At 38.2% G+C, this 21,216-nt stretch overlaps 1 protein-coding gene across 8 annotated transcripts in view; it reads left to right on the top strand.

The window, feature by feature from the left end:
* The window catches only part of rab3ip (RAB3A interacting protein (rabin3)), a 44,805-nt gene that overhangs the window by 11,860 nt on the left and 11,729 nt on the right, over positions 1–21,216 (top strand). For 2 of the 8 annotated variants that reach the window (XM_077235337.1, XM_077235339.1), the window contains exons 2-6: positions 6,814–7,084; positions 12,641–12,818; positions 15,492–15,587; positions 18,678–18,755; positions 20,695–20,880. In XM_077235337.1, the coding sequence (XP_077091452.1) occupies positions 6,822–7,084; positions 12,641–12,818; positions 15,492–15,587; positions 18,678–18,755; positions 20,695–20,880 (801 nt within the window). In that variant the 5' untranslated portion in view covers positions 6,814–6,821. Of the gene's footprint in view, positions 1–6,813; positions 7,085–12,640; positions 12,819–15,491; positions 15,588–18,677; positions 18,756–20,694; positions 20,899–21,216 lie in introns of all 8 variants that reach the window. The other 6 variants (XM_077235336.1, XM_077235338.1, XM_077235342.1 and 3 more) reach the window with 3 other exon arrangements.

The following is a 21,216-nucleotide window of genomic DNA, read 5'->3' on the forward strand; positions in this document are numbered from 1 at the left end:
GTGAGGAGAGGAGATAACCGCTCTGCCGACTCTCTTTGTATTCTTTCTTTTATTTCCTTTTTCTATTGTGACCAGAGTTGGATGTTTGTTTTTGTGTACTTTTTCTCGCTCGATCCCCATGTATGCGGACGAGTGTGACGTTTGAGTGGTTTTATTAAACGCGGGGAAAATACGACAACTCTCGTCTGTCGTGCATCTTTTCATCCGACATCTAATGTTTTTCTCTCTGGGCAACATCTCAACTTTGCGTTACAAACTTCCCAATTTTTCTGATCTTTTCATCATGAAGTGTTTATCACACGTATTCCTCAGTAAGTACAGTTTAAAATCGTCCCAGGATGAACCTCATGAAGTTGGCTGATGAATGTCCAGAATCTAAAAGAAGCTCAGATATAAGAGTGTTTTCTTTACTACATCAGTAGCATTCTTCAATGCGTGTCATAGTTGTGTAGCTTATAATGTGACTTTGACTTTTAGTTTATAAATAAACATTTTTTTTAACAAACCAACATCTTGATCATATTCTCTGACACGATCAAACATTAAACTAGAAACACACGTCTGTGTTCAGTCTGGAGTAATTTCTGCTTATAGTTGTATTAAGTTATGAAAAGGATAGGTCATTTACTCACCCTCATGTCATTCCAAACCAGTAAGACTTTCGCTCAACTTCGAAACACAAATAATGATATTTTAATTAAATATGAGAAATTTCTATCCCTCCATTGAAAGTCAATTGCACCAAAACTTTGATGCTTCAGAAAGTTCATAAAAACATCATACAATTAATCTATATTCAGCGGTTTAATCCTAGTCTTTTGAAGAGACACTTTATAAGAATGGATTTAATTTAGGCTTTTATTATTTTATATAAACAAACATTGACGACACGCATAGACAGAGCACATCAAATATGAGAAATGGAATTTCATACGTAAGTAAAGTTTATTTATAGAGCACTTTTCACAGATAAAACCACAAAGTGCAACCACAAAATAAAACAGTATACAATCAGTAAAAATTACAACATTTAAAGAGCCCAAAATAAAACCCAGTTAACTAAATGCTTGTCTAAATAACAGTGTCTTGAGATGCCTTTTAAAAGAATCGACCGAGTCGGCCACACGGAGGAACAAAGGCAAGGCGTTCCACAGTCTGGGGGCTACAACCTGAAAGGACAGGTCTCCCCGGGTTTTATAGCGAGTCTTTGGGACCATTAACAGACTCTGGCCTGAGGATCGGAGTACACGGCCTGGGGAGTATGTGCATAACAAATCAGCAATGTATTGAGGGGCCTGACCATGTAAAGCTCTAAAAGTTAAAACTAATATTTTAAAATCAATACGCAATTTGATGGGTAGCCAGTGTAAGGAAGACAAAATGGGTGTAATGCGTGTCCTCCTGCCAGATCTTGTAAGAAGCCTTGCCGCAGCATTTTGAACCATCGTGTTTGTTTTACGCAAGCATGTTTACTTCCATTTACTGTATTTGTGTGCTCTGAATGTGTGTTGATCAGTGTATATATAAATCAATAAAATCCTAAATTAAATTCATATAAAGCGACCGTGTCTCTTTAGAAGACTTCGATTAAAGCGCTTGATTCATATGGATTACTGAAGGGGTTGTAACATAACAATGTGACTTATTCACGATACAGCACTAGCCTCGAGTACCCTATTGCTTTTATAAAACTATAAAACTGTTACCACACAGTACAAATATTAAAGCCAGAAAATGTGTTCCAATGCAACTTTCTAAATGCCTTCCTTCCACTGGATATAAAACAAATAGTCCCTGACCGTGAACAGCAACAATGTTCCTACAGTGGTTAATGGCACCACTGGTAAATATGATCAAAAATGGCTATAAAAAATAAATCTGCATTGTTTATCCTTTTGATCTTTCATTACAAAAAATCACATTATGAAATAAATGCTTTTCTCCAAAACACGCTGGCCATAATTATTGGCTCCCTGTTATTAAATACCTTTTGCAACCTCCTTTTGCCAAGATAGCAGCTCTGAGTTTTCTTTTATAATGCCCGATAAGTTTGGAGAAGAACTGATAAGAGATCAGAGACCGTTCCTCCATACAGAATCTCTCTAGATCCTTCAGATTTACAAGTTCATGTTGGTGCCTCTTCTCTTCAGTTCTCCCCACTCATTTTCTATAGGGTTCAGGTCTGGGGACTGGGACGGTCATGGCAGAAGCTTCTTTTTGTGCTCAGTTACCCTTTTTTGTGTTGATTTGGACTGTATTTGTTTTGGACTGTTGTCCTGATGGAAGATCCCATTCCCACTATGGCCCATTATAAGATTTCTAGCAGAGGCAGTCAGGTTTTGATTTTTTTTTTCTGTTGGTATTTGCTAAAATCCATAATACCATGTTTCTGAACAAGATGTCCAGGACCTCCAGCAAAAAAATAGGCCCACAACATATAAGATCCAGCAGTAAATTTAACCGTAGACATGGGGTACTTTTTATCCCTGTATACTCCAAACACATATGGGGGGTTTGCTGCCAAAAAGCCCTTTTTTTGTTTCATCTGACCAGAGAATCCGGTCCCTTTTGAAGTTTCATGTCATGTCTGACAACTGAATATGCTGGAGTTTATTTTTGGAGGAGCGAGGAGGATTGTTCTTGAATCCCTCCCAAACAACATGTGGTGATGTAGGGGTTGTTTGATATATTTTTTTAGGCTTTCTGACCCTCAAGACTCAAGTAATCTCTGCAATTCCCCAGCGGTGATCCCTGAAGAGTCTTTGGCCACTCAAACTTTCCTCCTCACCGTGCATTAAGACAATATAGACACACGTCCTCTTCCTGGCAGATTCGTAACATCTTTAGCTGATTGGAACTTCTTAATTATTGCCCTGATGGTCAAAATGGGGATTTTCAATTCTTTAGGTATTTTCATACTGCCACTTTCTATTTTGTAATGCTCAACAATCTTTTGCTGCACATCAGAACTATATTCTTTAGTTTTACTTTTGGTTTTGAATAAGGGAATTTAAACCTCATATTTAAACTCCTGTGAAACAAGAAGTCATAGCTAGACAATTTCATGTTCCTAGTCACCCTGGTGTGCTAAAAAAAGGTCAATATTAATGGGAATATACTTTCTATAAAAATTCTAGGAATATAAATGAATATAAACATTCTAGGGGTGCCAATAATTGTGGCCGACATGTTTTGTAGAAAAACATTTTTTTCATAATGTGATTTTCTCCCCCACTTTCAATTATTTTACTTCAATGAAAGGTTCGGTTTAGCAATTTTTTTGAATGAAAGATCAAAAGGATAACCAATGCAAATGTATTTTTTTACAGGCACTTTTGATCATATTTACCAGGGGTGCCATTAATTCTGAGCACCACTGTGGGTCTAATACATCTCAGACTAGGAACCGTTCTCAAATGCTGTGTCATTATTTTTTCCTCTCACAAATACAGCATAACAAAACATTCTCAGCACTTATAAATAAACCTTATTGTAATGTGGTTTGGTTGTAAATTGTTTATTTCTAAAAATAGATCAAACTAAATAAAAACACAAGGGCACATATTTTGATAGGTCTTTAATGTATTTTAATCTATCTTATTAATAAAATATTATTAATTTAGCTGCTAGAATGCTGCATAGCTAGAGATACATTTTTTTATTGTTGTATATTTACATTTATTTGAACATTTCTGTTTATTGTGCATGCAATAAATATGACAGGTCTCATTTCAGTCGGCTCCACTGATATTCGGTGGTGATATTCGACGCGGTTCTCTTTAGTTGAGGCTCAGCAGTGTTTCCTGTTGCAGCTAGAATGTCGCTCCACTGCTTTCTTTGATTTAAGTTGGGCCTCCAGTAGCTCTTTCACACTTAGGTGCACTCATAGACATAATTTACCCTCGATTCGAGACCTGCATGGGACAGTCTCTGCACTTGGTTCTGCGAAGGCAGTGATTTGTGTAAATCCTGCTGCTTTACAAATCCTCGGCAACATTGTTGCGAGGTAATTACAAACCAATAGGCTAGGCTCTCTCGTGTACCTGAAACAGTCAAAAACTAGAAAAACCTTTCAACTGAGATATGATTTATGTGTCGCTGTGTCATCTACGTACCAAACACATTTAGAGAGGTTTTGCCTTTTGGGGTGAAGGTAAAAAGCAGGGGAGTTTGATGGCAGAAGAGACAAGTAGTTCTCTAGAGAGGCAACGGGACAACTGCTCTCCTTATTTCTCTCATGTGGGTCCTTGTGGTTTTTTGTGTCTTTGTTTAAGCTCATTGTGGCATATGAGACCATATTCGTTTGTTAAAGTGCGGAATGAGTTCTCGGTTCCCCTCTTTTCAGTGTAACTGCACGTCAAACCAGACTTTGTTTACGAGTCCTTCAGGTGTGTTTGGATTAAGCGCATCAGACAGTTTAATGGTGCTGAAATCTTTCGCAGAAATCGGTGTGTGATGCTCCGTTTTATCACAACCATTGTCTTTACGACTCCAGCGAAAACATTATTTGATGAGGTGGATTCGCTGTCTCGTTAGACACCAGGACAAACTCAAAGGTGGATCATTCAGAAATCTGTTCAGACCCGCTACATAACTGCTGATTTTTCACGTTTGGAGCTTCTGACGGTTGCGGAGAAGTCACGGAGAAGTGCGTTGAGTTCCGTCTTGGTGATTTGTTTAAAATCAATGCTGCAACCCTTTTCATTACATCAGTCACCAGAGTATTTCACTGCACAGTATTTTTTTCATTACGAGTCTTCTCGAATGTATCAATGTTATATTTCAGCACTGGAGCGTGACGGTTCATATATTTAGAAGTCTCTCCAAATTGTTCCTTAAACCACTCATTTACTGTCATGCCACCTAGTAAATCAAAATTTACTTTAAACATTTTAGCCTTTTAATTCTTACGTTTATCCTCAAATAAGAAAAAAAGCATATGTTTATATTGTAGGGCTGTAATGTCCCAGTCGATTAGTCAATTAATTGGTCGATGCGTTCTGGTTCGAGTTCGACTAAAATTCTGATTGGTCGATTTTCTGCGCGTGCATTTCATCAGCTTTGCCACGCTCATTTCATCTGGGGGAAAGCACTAACTGCTAATGGGGGTGTTTTCAGAGTACCCCTGTTTCACAGGTAACAGTTTGTCTTCAGGACACCCCCTTGTTTTCACTTTTTTTGGGATTAGCCCAACCCACTGGAGAAGAGAGACAGATAAGTAGGCTATAGAAGGTTTGATGCTGAATATTATTTATTTAATTGTGAGAGTTTAATAGTCAGTCTTCTTCTAACATGTGAACAACAAAGACATCGACAGTGTGGCAGCATTTTGTTAAAATTGATAAAGGGAAAAAGGTCGAATGCAAAGTTTGCAAGGAACAGTTTGCCTTCCACAGCTCGACGACAAACATATCATCTAAAAGCGATAAGCTAACTTGTCTGTGTTAGGTTGCCCTGTCTGTTTTGAGTAGGCTATTATGAACATATCGGAATTGGTGTATCAGTTATGCACTTTATTCCGTTTCTGATCTTGATCTGGTTTGTTTAATAAATATATTTTTTTTTTATTAAAGTGGACGTGCCTTTTGTGTTTTTTAAGAGTAAAAGCTTTAAGTTAATAGTCTATTCGTGTCTCAGCCGCGAAGCTGATGCTGAAACGATGAACTGCATGACAGTTATAACTTATTATTATAACATAAGACCAAAATAATTGTCTAAATTATGTTGCATATTCCTAAACAGTTCTTGTGATATCACTAGTTGACAACATAGTACTATTATCAGAAATCATAGGCTATGATATTGCGCAGGTGCACGTGATGCAACGCTGTAAGAGCCGACAGACTCGTATGTCAGACTCATTTCAGTGCAAAATAATTAGGTCAAAAATGATTTAATATACTGCAAATAGCCTACTAGTTTTTTATATTTATTTAAAATCCATTTAGGCGGACAACAAGGCTACCAAGTACTGCGCACAGTGCGCAGCTAATTAATTTAACAGTTTTTTTTCTAACGTAATTTTTAGTCGATTTTTAGTCGGAAATTTCAGGACTTCAGTCGACCAAGATTTTCTTTGGTTGAGTACAGCCCTATTATATTGCTAAGGGTGTTGCGCAGTGATACGAACCGTTGGATGAAGCGGTCAAAGCTAAAGCACAGCTATTGACCAATCAGAATCAAGGACTGGAATTAACCGTTTTATAAGCTTAAATAAAGCGACTCAACATTCCTTCGTTGCTAATTCTTAAGCTTTAGAATTAGTAACAGAGGCTTGGGCCCAACTGTTAAACTGTGAATCCGTGGCGGAAGGAAGTAGTTCTGCACAAAAGAGGGTTTTTAAAGACACTCCTTTGTTGTTTCTTATTTATTCAAACTCTTGTGCTGTCAAAATGTTGTATAAACGCAATATCACATGAGTAGCCGTGAGATATGGCGGAATATCAGCTATTCGTGAGATATTGCTTATGTAAATTATGCTAATGTTCATGTCATACCGTAATGCTTCGGCCAGCATATATTGAACACCATTTTATTGGTAACACTGTACAATAAGGTATTTTGTAAACATTAGTTAATGCATTAACTAACAATGAGAAGTATATTCTTACAGCATTCATTAACCTTTGTTTACATTCATATTAGTTCGCAGATGCAATTAAAATTAAAAATGTTTTCAGGGCTAGTTGGCTACTAGCACAGACTAGCCCGTTTTAATCCTAACGAGATGGTTTTGGTTATAGACATTGGATTTTGCTTTGGATTATGTGGTCTAGGAATTGAACTACCTGTCCTCTTCTGATGTTTTGACAGAGTATTGTATGAAGATATTTGTGGCTATGGCCAGTGAACCGCTCGAAGGTTTCCATGAGGTGAACCTGGCGTCACCCACCACCCCAGATCTTCATGGCGTTATCGACCCGAGTCCACCAAAGCACAACGCCCCCCCTAGCACACTGTACCGCACACACTCGCTGTCCTCCGGCCAGAACGCACCCAACGCTCTCCGAGCCGACCAGCTGCCCACCCAGCCCGTGTATTCGGCCCCCCGACACCTGGGCACAGAGGACGCCCTCAATGGCAGGTAAGACTCGAACATCTACAATCTACAACTTGAGTCTACAACAGAAGCTCCAGTCAGTTTATGTCCTCTGCAAATTCATTTGTATGTTGGTCTATGCTGTTAAATTTAAGAACATTAAACGTATTTAAATACTTTCAGTTATTGAGACAGTTATTTTGAGAAACGTCGTTTTTCATGCAATGGAAGTCAATGGTCACCGAAATGGTTTGGTTACAAAAAACATTCTTTAAAATATCTTCTTTTATGTTGCACAAAAGAAAGAACGTCATACAGGTTTTTAACAGCATGAGGGGGAGTAAATTGTGACAGTCAGTTTATTTTGGGGAGAACTGTCCTTTTAACTCTCTAACTTATACAGATACACTGAAATTACATGGAAACTACAGAACAAAAAAAAATAATAAAAGCTATGACTTTAAAATGGCGATAATAACTAAATTAAAAATGACAAATTATTATAGCCCTTGATATTGGTGCTTGTATCCACAGACCAAGTTATCGTCATTTTGAAATACAGTAATGCAGATTTGTTTTGCAGTTCTGTTTCCTGTCCCACTATATTTATCAAAAGCCAAAAACAGTATAAAAAATAAGTATTTTGTATTACTTTGAGATGCCATCAAAAGTGTATAATCACAAGCTGAAGTATGCAAATATGTTGTATGTACCTGAATGTTTTATGCATGGCATGCACAACCAAAAATAAGAATTTCTTTTTTTTAATGGAATATTAGGATATTTATTATAAATGATGTATCTGTGCACATCTTTTTATTTATTTTTTCATGTGCCTTAGTAATTTTTTATTAAAATAACCTCCCTCTTGCAGTGACATCTCTGATGATGTGTTTAATGAGGTGAGGGCGGGGCAACCTGTCACTTACATCACAGCAATAACAAACCACAAACCATCCAATGATGAACATCCATGGACAAAATCAAGTCCTGCCCCACATTTTTTCTTGTTTGAGAAGCTATTTCACTATACATCACAATAGGGAAGGAAACAATGTCACAACTTCCATTTCTTGCCAACTTTAAAGTCAACATGAAATCAAAATGGATAATTCATACTTTTTAATTGAAAGTTTTAGTGTTTATTAGGAATGACTTATTAGTGTACAACATAATTATTTAAAATTAAATGTATTTTAAGGCTGCAACTAACAATTATTTTGATAATCCATTAATCTGCTGATTATTTTTTTGATTAGTCGGATGAGAAATCTAAAAAAATATATACAAAAGATTATTTTTAATCCATTATTTTAAACAATGCTATTTCACATCCTACCCAGTGAATGGAAGAAAATTAATGCCAATTTTTTTTATGAAAAACAAAAAAGCTTGTTGAAATGCACATCTTTTTTTTTAAATATGCAGTGCATTAAAAGTGCTTGCATTTAATGCATTTCATCTTTAGGGATTTAATTTTTATGGGCTGAAATTCAACATAGTTATATATTTAAGCTGTAAATATTTAAATTCAAAACATTTCACACTTATTTTCATTATTAAACATTCAATAATCCATATTCACCTTTCAAATTCCAAAATATTTGTTCTGTTACAACCTATTATATTCAACAGGCAATTGAATCAATGGTGCTTTGACAGAAAATTCAACATTGCACATCTGGGAACTGCTAGCATGGCTAACACCAGACCCAATTCTCGTTGAGACTTGTGTCTGGGAACCACATGTACATTTTCTTGTATTTGAGGCATGGTTTACGAATGCCGGGCGCCGTTTATTGGGTGCTGAGAATGTCTATCAAATGCGCCTGTACGTAGCTCATAGCCAATCTTTTCAATTATGCCAGATGACGTATGTAGAGCGACAGAAATTAGACAAGGAAGAAGACGATGGGTAAGATATTTTTGTGTAAACAATGACGTTCAGCGACTATTGCCTATCGCTAAAGCTGCTCTTTTTTCAAAATAAACTTGCATTCTAAACTACTTAGAACAATATCTAAGGCTGCATCAAAAGGTAGCTTCGCGTCTGCTGCCATGTTGAATCCATAGAAATAAACAAACTGCTTCGGTGTGTCGCATAGATGTCGTCATCGTCTTGCTGCTCCCTCCCCGTTCTGTGATTGGTTCCCTAGATGAGGCGAAAATCTGGACAATGGTATCCATACTGCTCTTCAGCGTGAATAAAATCGGGCTGCGGGAAGGCAGCATGGGGAAACCCAGACTAGGGAACTGCAGTAATAGCAGTAGAGTATTAGGGCTGCAGCTATCAATTCTTTTTGTAATCGATTAATCTAGCACTTAATCGATCGATTAATCGAGTAATCGGATAATTTTTTGTGTGTTTTTAAACAACTAAAACAAATAATGCATAACGAAAATGATGTGGCTGTAAAATGATCAAGCATTTGGCTTTTATTTCTCAAAAAACAAACAAAAAAAACTTATTCCAACTCCAACATTTGGTTCCAAAACTAGGCCTATTTATTGCAATTTTTACCCATTTAGTATAAGTGCCAACAATTTTCTATGCTCAATTACTTTGGTAGCCAATTAAAATGTCTTCCCCAAAAGTACGAGTGGATTTGGAGAAGCAGGCTGGGGAATTTCATTTTTTGTTGTTGTCTGTAACTATTTGGAAGACGTGACATACAAACAAGGTCTCGCAAAGACTGCAATGCAATATTTGTTCCTCCATCACGTCGCGGTGTATACAGTGAATGCATGCTGAAATTATGGTTGCGTGGCTACATGAAAGTTTAAGCATATGTGATGCATTGCCGCAATTGATCTGACTGGCTCGTGAGAGAGACGAGGGTGCATGTGTTTGTGTGTGTATGAGTGTGTGTCTGTGTGTGTGTGTGTGTGTAAGTGAAGGGGTTCACACACCGAACGCAACTTTAATTATTTGCGCAAGTAGATTACATACAAAGTCAGTGCAAAGACGCTAATGACGCGAACGTCTTCCGCGCACGTTGAAAAATTTTAACTCGAGCGAATGTTTAAGCGGCTAAGTAGACGCAATAGACGCATATTCGACGCTCTATTCGCGTTCGGTGTGAACACACCATTAGGTTATGTTTCAGTGACGCTTGGTGAGAGCATGGAGTGGATGTTTTCGGTTCAGATTCTGAATCATTGAAGTCGTACTGTTGTGGTATGCCAGGTCTACTTCGCAGTAGACACATTGCACCTTGTTCTCTTCCTTTTTAAGTATGTAATGATCCCAAACTTTAGACATTCTCTGCCGTTTATGGACATCTTTACTCTCCGCCATCGTGCCAAATAAATTCAAAATGTATCACGCGCTATAGTATAGATCCGCGTATAGTGAATTACATTTTACATAGGAATTTAACGAGGCAGAGTTTTTGCCTCGAGGAATTTTTGTAATCGAGTAACTCGAGGAATCGTTTCAGCCCTACCATTCCATAATCTCCATCTGCTGTTAGTTTGCCCACCAGCAGGTGGTGCTCACTCTGTTAACAAAGACCAGAGCAATGGGTAGATAGTCACTCATTCATTAAAACAGATTTGCAAAAAATGGAAATTGCAGCAAGCGGTAAGTATATGTGTGATGATTATCAGGGCCAGTATATATGCGGAAAGATGATAAAGACACAAAAGCTGTGTTTGTTTAATTAAATGTCTTTACAGTTACTTTCCCTGTGTAGCCTACATGTAAGCAGCTTTCTCTTCCGTGAACGAGATTATAATGTTATTCCCCGATGTTGATGGACAAATCAAACATTAAATCTGAAGTACACATATATTTCTCTCAGTTGTTTAGTTTCCTTAACTTTATATCTCAGCACTGTGCTGCAGTACTGGGGGTTCCTTCAATATGTCATACTCCAGGATTCTCCTGCCGTCGGGACATGTAAAACGCTTAACGTAGCTTAATGGACTAAATACAGTGATATAAAAGACCAAGCTCACACCTTATTGGAGATGTAGGCTATACTATATAGGCTACAGGCAAGCAGATGGACTCAGAAAATGAATGTAACGTGCAAAGTTTTATGCTAAGGGGTTTCAGAGTGATATACTAGCCAGAGTTTCCGCTAGAAAAAAATGGTGCCGGTCAAAGTGACCGGCAGAGGTTTCGTTTTACGGACATTTTGATGATATACCGGTCAAATATCGCCTCCTAATTAGTCAAGTTGAGGAAAACTGGAGGCAGGCTATGTAACTTAAAAAATGACATAATCAGGTCGTATAGAATGCAACATGTTTGCAGTGGCGGCTGGTTATAATTAATCTTGGGGGGGCGGGGCGAAAATGAATGTCAGATAGCTGTTTGAGGTCTCTTACCCCCGTTATTGTCCACAAAACTTCAGTGCCGACACGTTTCTTATGACAAGCGCGGGTGAAGCTCGTCCTCTGTCACTGGCTGCTGCCGGATTTGTAAATCGGGTTGGTCAGGTCTGAGATCCTTTATCCAAATTTTTTTTTTTTTTTTTTTTTTTCAGCGAACACCTTGTGAAAGGGTTTTTTTGTAAATCAATGACGGGTTAAATTTGGTTTAACTGCTGCCATTATCTCTACGAAAGTGATCAGCCTAGCAAGGTTTTGTTGAAAGTCGCCTGCGCACTCGCAGTAGTGGCCCAATAGCGTAAAGTTGAATGACAGGTGGATAAAATAACATGTATCAAATTCTGATTCGGCAGGGACGCAGCGACCAGGGACGGCGGCACCCCAGCGCCCTCTATTGACGAGCCGCCACTAGCCTTACTTTCAAATAGACGGAAAAAAACATGAACGTCCGGTGGTGGTGGAGCTGTCTGGCTCTGGACATCCGAGGCTTCAGGCGCTCCTGATTCACAATCGTCCGTCGCGTCTGGCCTCTGAAGAAAGCTTTTAAGGCTAGTCTGCCTGGGCCTGGCCATATTTGAAACGTCTCACTCAATCGTTCGTTGTTTAGGTCTACATTACAGCCGTTTTAGGCGTGCACTTTATTTGAAATGCAGCATGCGATGTTGTTTAATAACTTTCAAACGGTAGAGCCTGTTCCTTTATAACATAGCAAGAGGTCGGTGTATTTTTGCTTAAAATTTTTAGGCTTATTATCAAATTCAGATTGTATTAGGGGGGCGGGATTATTAGGCAATTTTAATCAGACAATTTGACCGGAGAGATTTAATTTTGTCGGACATTTCATTTTTTTCCCGGCCAATGTCCGGTAATTACCGCACAACGGAAACCCTGATACTAGCATAAAGTTGGCTTGATATTTGAAAATTTAGGGACCGTCTCTAAAGTTACATTCGACATTGGTATACACGTTTCTAACTTCAATAGCATTTGAAGATAATGACTTGCAGATATAAAACCAACTGTAAATGTTATGCATTTAGGGAAACGTGTCAACGGCATTAAACGGCACACGCATCTGTCAAAGCATGACAGGGCAAGACGCAGTAAACGCTTATGCTTTTGTTTGAAGCGCTTATAAATATAAAGCATGCTCATGTTTCTGTAAGCGTGGATCATGTACCGTTCCCGCAGCAACTCACTCTGTGTATTCCGCTATTTTTTGTATGCAAAGTTTTGAAACCAAATTGATGTTTGTCTCCACAGTGGAAATGATCCTGCAGCCACTGTGGATGTGGTGGATGGCAGTGTCCTGTTGGCTGATGGAGAGGAGGTTCTGGGCCTGAGCACAGACAGTCTGTCCCGTCTCAGAAGTCCGTCAGTTATGGAGGTCAGAGAGAAAGGCTACGAGAAGCTAAAGGAGGAGCTCACCAAAGCACAACGGGTAAACACTTGACAAACATCATTCACAATTCATAAGCAATTTTTCATACTCAGAAGAGATAAACTATATTGCCAAAAGTATTGGGACACCCCTCCAAATCTTTGAGTTCAGGTGTTCCAATCTCTTCCACACCCACAGTTGTATAAAATCAAGCACATAGGCATGCAGACTGATTCTTCAAACATTTGTGAAAGAATGGGGTAGGGGCTATCTCAGGAGCTCAGTGAATTCAAGCGTGGCACTGTGATAGGTTGCCACCTGTGCAATAAGTCCATTCGTGAAATTTCCTCACTACTAAATGTTCCACGGTCAACTGTTAGTGGGATTATAACAAAGTGGAAGCAATTGGGAACAACGGCAACTCAGCCACGAAGTGTTAGGCCATGTAAAATCACACCCTATCCCTCACACACACACAGAGAGTGCATGCATACTCTACGGGAAGTAGTCTTGTAGATTAGACTAGTGCGGGTGCGCATTCAGAGTGCACACTTTCACTGCGTGATTTAGTCTTTATTATCATTTATTAAGTAATACATATCACAAGAGTGCAGTTTTTCTCCAAATATCAGCATGATAACAAATATGATATTGATTTTATACAAGTTTAATAAACAAGAAGTTAATATTAAGTGACTTACATTTTAGACACCATATTGCCTGTTTTAGCTCTATTTCGCCAACGAAAATAGTTAAAATAAAGCCACACACAGCGGTGTTTCCTTACTGAATGGATCAACTTTTTGAATAAATCAGTTGACTAGGATATATTAAGATAGTCAAATGCTTCTTTCCTCGAATCAATCAGCCCTTTGAATGAATCAGTTGTAACTCAATGATTCGCTCTTTAACAGTGACTCGCTGCCCCCTACTGGCGGCTTCAATTTCACATTTAAACCATCTTTTTTTGTTTTAAATCATTTTAAATATCAATATTCAATATTGCAAAGATGAATTTTGTTGATACTGATTTCATTTGATTGATAACCACCCTATTGTGTCTTATTTTTAGAATTTAATTTGATTAAATGTATGAAATTGACACAAAAGATGATGCATGCATATACTTAGGTTTAAGAAAAATGGCTTTATAAAGGTAGAAATCAATTGAAACATTGGAAAAAAATTATTTCTGTCACTGACCACCACACAGAGTATGAAGAATATCAAAAACTTTTTGGAGTCCACTGTCCACGACAGTCCTAAACCTGCCAAAGTAACAACACAATAAACACACTAAGCAAAATGTCGTCTAATAATCGTTATTGAGAAAATCCCAGAAAATATCGAGATATCATTTTTTGTCAATAACGCACACCCTTATCTTCTCTGCAGCGAAAACAATCTACTTTGCATGCACTTCCAAAAAATGAGGACCAATGGCATCATTAACGTTCTTATCACTGTGTATCAAGTGCTGAGAAAGTCTCCGGAGCTAAAATTCAGATATAATACTGGACATTTAATTTAAGTTAGTCAGAATCCGCTCAACAACTCTCAAAATGGCTGAGTTTTTATTCAGTGTGAGTTCTGCATGTTCACGAATCCTTTCATTATAACCAACAAAGTATAAAAACAATGTCAATAAGAGATTCATTGCAAAGTGTAGACGGCTTCATTGATTATAGCGGGATTTTTTTTGCAAGAGTGCAGCCTTGTGTACCTCTATTGCTCAAAAGTGTTTTGAAAACATTATGCATATAAAACCATAATTTACAAAAAAAGCATTATGAAATATTTTACTTTCTGCTTGTGATGCAGCTGCTGTCAGATTCAATACGGTTTGCTGCTTCCTCTTTCAACAAAAGTTTTTTGCGAACTGTCCATTACACTGTGCCTCGTTTACAAAACTGTGGCGAGCAGGACGAGGCCGAGGGTCGTGTGTGTGAACGCCGCGTGTGTGTCGCACAGACGCACCGGTCTCGAGTCGTATCTCTCACGGAGGAGCGATGACGGTGAAGGACGAGAGAGGCCAGGCCTGGATTTTATTTGATGTTTTGTTTACAAAGAGCCCTCGCCGCTGTGTGGAATCCGCAGTGCCCATCGAGCATGGTGTCGCTCATTATCAATCACGCCACCGGCCTCGTGCCGTTCTCTCACAGCCCTCGGCCTCGTCCTGCTCGCCACAAAAACGAAATACTCAGAACAAAAATATAATCCTCCGATCCAATCCGGGACGCCATTAAAAAAAACCATTCATTTGTTTCCGACGCTGGGATCTTCCTGAAGTCTGTACAGAGTATTTTGAATTAGCTGTTATTTTTATATTTTATATTGTTATCATTTTTGTCTTTTTTTATATTTCTATATCACTTCAATTTAGTTTTATTTCAGTTATTTTAGTGCTTCAACTTGTAATTTATTTCAGTTAGTTTCCAAGGCAATTTTCAAAAAACAAAACAAAAGAAGTGTATATATATTCAGCTTTATTTCAATTAACAAAATAGATTTTTAATCATTTCAGTTACATATGCTACTGTCAGTAAAAATTTTGCTCAAAAATAAAAATAGTTTTGGTGTTTTGTTAAGAATACTGTAGCGTGTGTGTGCTGAATCATCCACCCTTTTACATTGATGCCATGGGCTAAATGAGAGAATGAGCCATACATTCCCTGTTTTTCTGTTCTGTTTATCATTTGTGTGTTCTGTTCATGTCATTGCATGTGTCTGAAGGATCTTAAGTTAAAAGACGAGGAGTGTGAGAGGCTTTCTAAAGTGAGAGACCAGCTGGGGCAGGAGCTGGAGGAACTCACTGCTAGTCTTTTTGAGGTTTGTTTGCCAAATGATGGAGCAGATCTGTGTGTCTGTGAGCACTTGATCATCTGGAGTTACTCTGAACATTCAGCACTATGATGGGTCATAGAGATGCGCGGATGGGCTATTATTTCATCCGCAACTGCATCACAAAACTCATCAGCCGTCCGCCATCCATCCGCACCAACGTTTTTGACCAATTTTCAAAACCGCACCCGCCCGCCATCCGCTGATACAAGGCGCTGCTGATGACAGCCGCGAGACTAGAAACCGCCCACCACCCACCCGAATTTAATTAAAATATTTTTTTCCGTCAGGTCATCCGCCCGTTCCACGGTTTATCTGCGGAGTCCGCGGCTAGATGCGCCAACCGCGCATCTCTAATGGGTCAACTCAAGTGATTCAAGACAGACCTAAAACACTTATTGACGGCACATCTGTGTATCAGACTCTGTCCACACTATATATATTGCACCATTTGTAAAGTGGGTGTATTTTACATATTTAATGTATAAAGTAAAACAGTAAGAATAAAATAATGTTTTCCACACTGTTTTTTTAATAAATAATCACCAATAATATGTATAATAGACACCTATTTAACAATTCATAGTTACAGTCGGATATACCGTATATCCCGAAATGTACACTACCGTTCAAAAGTTTCTTTTAATAGATGATCCTTCAGAAATCTTTCTAAAAAGCTGATTTGCTGCTCAAAAAAACCTTTATCATTATCAATGTTTAAAACCGTTGTTAAAAACAGCATTTATTTGAAATAGAAATATTTTAGAAATAATAATCTTTACTGTCACTTTTGATCAATTTAATGCATCTTTGCTGACTAAACGTATTAATTTCTTTCAAATTGATCTTACTGACCCTTGCTGATATTTATTGAAATTCACATGATTGTGAATAAAGACATTCGCAAACATTTTTGAGTGTTGATCAGTTTTAAACTCTGAAAAGAATAGGATTCACAAACCAGATACCTAAATCTGTTGCCATTCAGATATGTATCTATATTTTATATATATATATATATATATATATATATATATTGCCATCAGATATAAATAATACCAATATATAATTCAATATATCGCCCATGTTTAAGTGTCAAGTCAATTCACCTCAATTTATATAACGCTTTATACAATATAGATAGTTTCAAAGCAGCTTTACAGTGATAACAGGAAAATGATTCAATGATACAAACAGAGTTCAATTCTGCTGTAAAGCAGCTCTAAAAAGACAATAGTGTCATTGTTCAGATGAAATCAGTTCAGTGTTGGTTCAGTTCCATTAAATAACTGTGTAAAGATCATCAAATATGAAATAAGTTAAATTCAGTTATAAAGCAGCTCTTGAGGAAACAGTGATGTCATTGTTCAGCTCAGTTTAGTTCTCATCCTATAGTGTCAGATCAATCAATTCAATAATATTGCTGAATGTTTAGTGTCACCAACTAAGAAAGCCAAAGGTGCCATATTTGTGTACTTATAAACATCTTAAAATAGGTCATAAACATCATCTCCAGACAGTTGTGACATCTGACAGGGAACTTTTAAAAGACTAGTATAGCAAGCGCCCCATAAAATACGCCTCTGCGACATGTGTGTGCTATCAGGGTTGTAAAGCAGTTCACATCAAATCTTTCATCAGTATTCAGCTCTTGACAAGCTTTCGTAGCAAACCCAGAAATTGACATTAAGATTGTTATCTGGCTGAAACTATTGCAACATTTTTATTGCATCATTTGCTTTTAGGGTGCCATTAAAACTGGAGTATGGCAGATGTTAGATGACTACTACACATTTCTTTAGCTGTTTATAAAATAAAACTAGAGTTCAACCGAACAAACCGTTGCATCATTCAGAGTTATATGAGCTGCAGAATAGAGCACAGTTGAGTTCCGTTCCAATCCAGTGAATAAACAAACTTTTATCATAAATGTGCGAGGGATAATTTTGAGTAAAATTGATTTTTCTAAATAGGATTGGATTGAAAATATTGATTTTCCATGTATAATTAGGGAGTAACGGTACATGTATTCGTCCCGAACCGTCACGGTACGGACGTAACGGTTCGGTGAATACAGTCAGATGACGGATATAGTCAGTCACAGGAGAGCCTCCAATCCAGAAGGGGGTAATGCAACGCTGTTTGCTAACCACCACAACAGGAAAAAGCAGAAGAAGAACAGCGCATGTGCGCTTGAAAAAGTCCTCTAGATATTGTGCACACGTTTTCTGCGCTCACGGACAAAGGAGTATACTTTGACAAACTGTCATTTGCACTACTCTTCTAAACCTAGCATTGTGGATTTGTTGCTTTTTCCAGTAACTCTTTAGTTTAGGGTCCAATTCTCACTATTAACTAGTTGCTTATTAGCATGCATATTACTAGGATATAGACTGTTTATTAGTACTTTTTTATTAGTACATATAAATGCCTTGTCCTGCATGACCATATTCTACATCCCTTAATCCTACCCAGTACCTAAACTTAACAACCTTACTAAGTAATAAGCCGTAATTAGGGATTTTATTGAGGCAAAAGTCATAGTTAATAGGTAGTTAATAGTAAGAATTTGACCCCTAAACTAAAGTGTGGCCATTTTTCCTATTGTACCAAACTCGTATGGAACCATGACCCCAAAACCGAGGTACGTACCGAACCGTGACATCTGTGTACCGTTACACCCCTATATATTTCCAAATTAATTTGTATCGAATCGAGAACATAATGAATTGAAAACTTGTGAATAACTAAAGTTCATCTAATTATGTGGACAGGGTCAACATATAACACACCTATATTATGTAGGTCTTTATACCATATGAATACAGATGTGCTGAGTGATTAGGTAACCCGCTCTGAAGTCTCACTTCCTCTCCTCTGTTTTGCATTTCATACTTTCCTCATACTTTTCGTTTTTCATGTTTTTCTGTTTTCCTTTGTTTGTTTCTGCTAGTCAAAGTCCTTGAGTGTCCTCGTCCTCTAGTGCGGCTCTGCGAGGTGCCTCTGATCTGGTCTGTTGTGTTAGAGGTTTTTCACAGATGAGTTTGAGTTCAATCTGATCTGTGACATTCTCAACAGGAGGCTCATAAGATGGTGCACGAGGCAAACCTGAAGCAGGCCACTGCGGAGAAACAGCTGAAGGAGGCGCTGGGAAAGGTGACTTATCCTGACATGTCTTTTTTGTTCTGGTTAAATGTCAAGACAGCACTTTCTACATGACTACAAATCAGTGAGCTAAATGAGAGACTACAGTGAGCTCATAGAAGAACATCTCACTAAACTGGTAAAATTGGTGACAAGAAATGTCTCACAGTATGACTGAACTTAGGATACGTTTACCACACAACGATATGCTTAAGTTTTTCGTTTGAGTTTTCCACGTACAGACAACACAATCGTCAAAAACGATCCCCATTCACACGGATCCGCGAAAACAACTAAAAACGCTTTATTCTGCAGCCAGGCCATTAGATGGCGATGAAACACTATAGGCTGAACATGTAATACGCATGTGCATGACGTTTTGTTGTTTACACTAGAGTGCGGATCGGGCCGAATTTTTTTGTCCGAGCCCGGCTTGCGTCCGACAGAGTAGTAACCGAACCGGACCCGAGCCCGACAGGCATAAAGATATTTATGTCCGAGCCCGACCCGAGACCGACAGTTAAAATTCCATTTTTTTTCTCATACTAATGACACATGTGCGTTTGTTTGTGTGGAAAGCCTGCTTTTATTAAGCAACTGTAGGAAGACATTCGGAAATGTCAGCAGGATGAGTGCATCAGCGCGCACGGAGAAACAAGCGCACTTAACGCAGGCGCGCATGCACGTGTTTCGTTGTCACGGCTACATAAACAAATTTCCGCACACAGGAAGACAGATGTTATGGTAATATTTTACATGTATTTTAATCACAAAAACGAACGTTTACATCACGTGAAAGCATCAGGCACATTGGCTACCAACATAATAAGCTGTTTTAAATTTAAAATGTTCAATGCCATATCGCGCTGTTGTGACCGAGCCCGACCCGAACCCGAACAAAATTTCTAAATATCTGTCCGAACCCGGCCCGGCCCGTCGGGTACCGACGGATCCCGTCGGGCCTCGGGTCGGGTATCCATCCTCTAGTTTACACTGAGACCATTTTCAAAAACTTGCACTTTGAAACTCCTTTTCAAAAGTTTGCGTTTTCAGGCAACCAAAACGGCGTTGTCGGGTAAACGAACAGCCAAAACACATAAAAAGTTTTACGTCTTTAGTTTAAAATGGTTTTGTGTAAACAGGCCCATAAACTGCAGTTATTGATCTCTAATGTTCTCTAGCATTAAAAGTGGCCAAAATCTAATATCACTAATAGTCATCATTTTAACAGTATACTTTAAAATGTAGTTATTGTTGCTGTAAATTTAACCCCAAAATCTTGTATATTACATTGGTCATATAGTAATGTCTATTTTTCCATAATCTGGGGACTTCTATCAAAAAAGTGTATCACAGTGAATTTAACATGACTCATATCCAATGATTAAGTGCGAAATCAGCTTCACATTTGAAAACACTTGAGTTTGAAATAGACGTTATAAATACGACTAGATGAGCCATGGGTTAAAACCCATGCACAGTGTAATGCTCTGAGCAGGGTTAAAAATGAATTAATGCTTGTCATGTACCAATGATGAAGCTGAGGTACCTTGTTTTAATATGACAAAGATGACATGAGTGAATCGAATAAGATACAAACAATCCACTTGGAAAAACTAGGTAGGAAGGACACTAGAGGGTTTTATTAATGGTTAAATAATGGAAAAATTTAAAAAGAAAAATATGAGTAACTACAATACGAAAAAAACATTGTAAGTTCACTCTTTTTTGCATCATGTTCAGCCTCTTGCTCATGACCCTGGTCTAAAAACACGGCGCTTGAGTTAAGAGAAAATGCTTTTTTCATCCTACTACCCATCTCACATTTTTAATGCAAAACATGTTCTGTGTGAATGGCCTTTTTGTGAGCCATGATATTTTGTAAATACCTGAATTAAAACCCGTCTTAAGTTTGTAATCTGACAAGTCCTTCTCTTTCTCCTGGGTTCAGATTGACGTTCTGCAGGCTGAGGTGGCTGCTCTGAAGACTCTGGTCCTGTCAACCTCTCCCACATCCCCCTGTAGGGAAATGCCCCCCGGACCCAAAGCCCCCTTTAAGAAAGGCCACGGTCGCAACAAGAGCACGAGCAGCGCCATGATGGGCAGCCAGCAGGAGGTTGCGGTAACGCAGCCCATTGTACGTGAGTGTAAAGAGGTTTGTATCTGCTTGTGTACGTTTCTGTGAGTATCTAGAGACATTTCCCATATACCCCTGGAGTTTGTTTTGTGTCAACCACTATGTCTTATTAATCACAAGCATCAACATATATTTTTATCTTTCAAGTTGATATGTACTGTAGATGAATCTCATGAGAATATTTCCAATGTCCTTTCTGAATGCACACTAAACCAAACATACTGTCCGATTTTTGAATGAATCACTTAATTACATTCAGTCGTTCACATTTATTTCTTTAGCACATTTCAAAAAATATTTTACATATACAGGGCTCCAGACTAACATTTGAGAGCA

Source organism: Siphateles boraxobius, unplaced genomic scaffold (assembly GCF_051911475.1).
Source record: "Siphateles boraxobius isolate OS27281-9 unplaced genomic scaffold, OSU_SipBor_1 19, whole genome shotgun sequence".
In the NCBI taxonomy this organism is placed as follows: domain Eukaryota; kingdom Metazoa; phylum Chordata; class Actinopteri; order Cypriniformes; family Leuciscidae; genus Siphateles; species Siphateles boraxobius.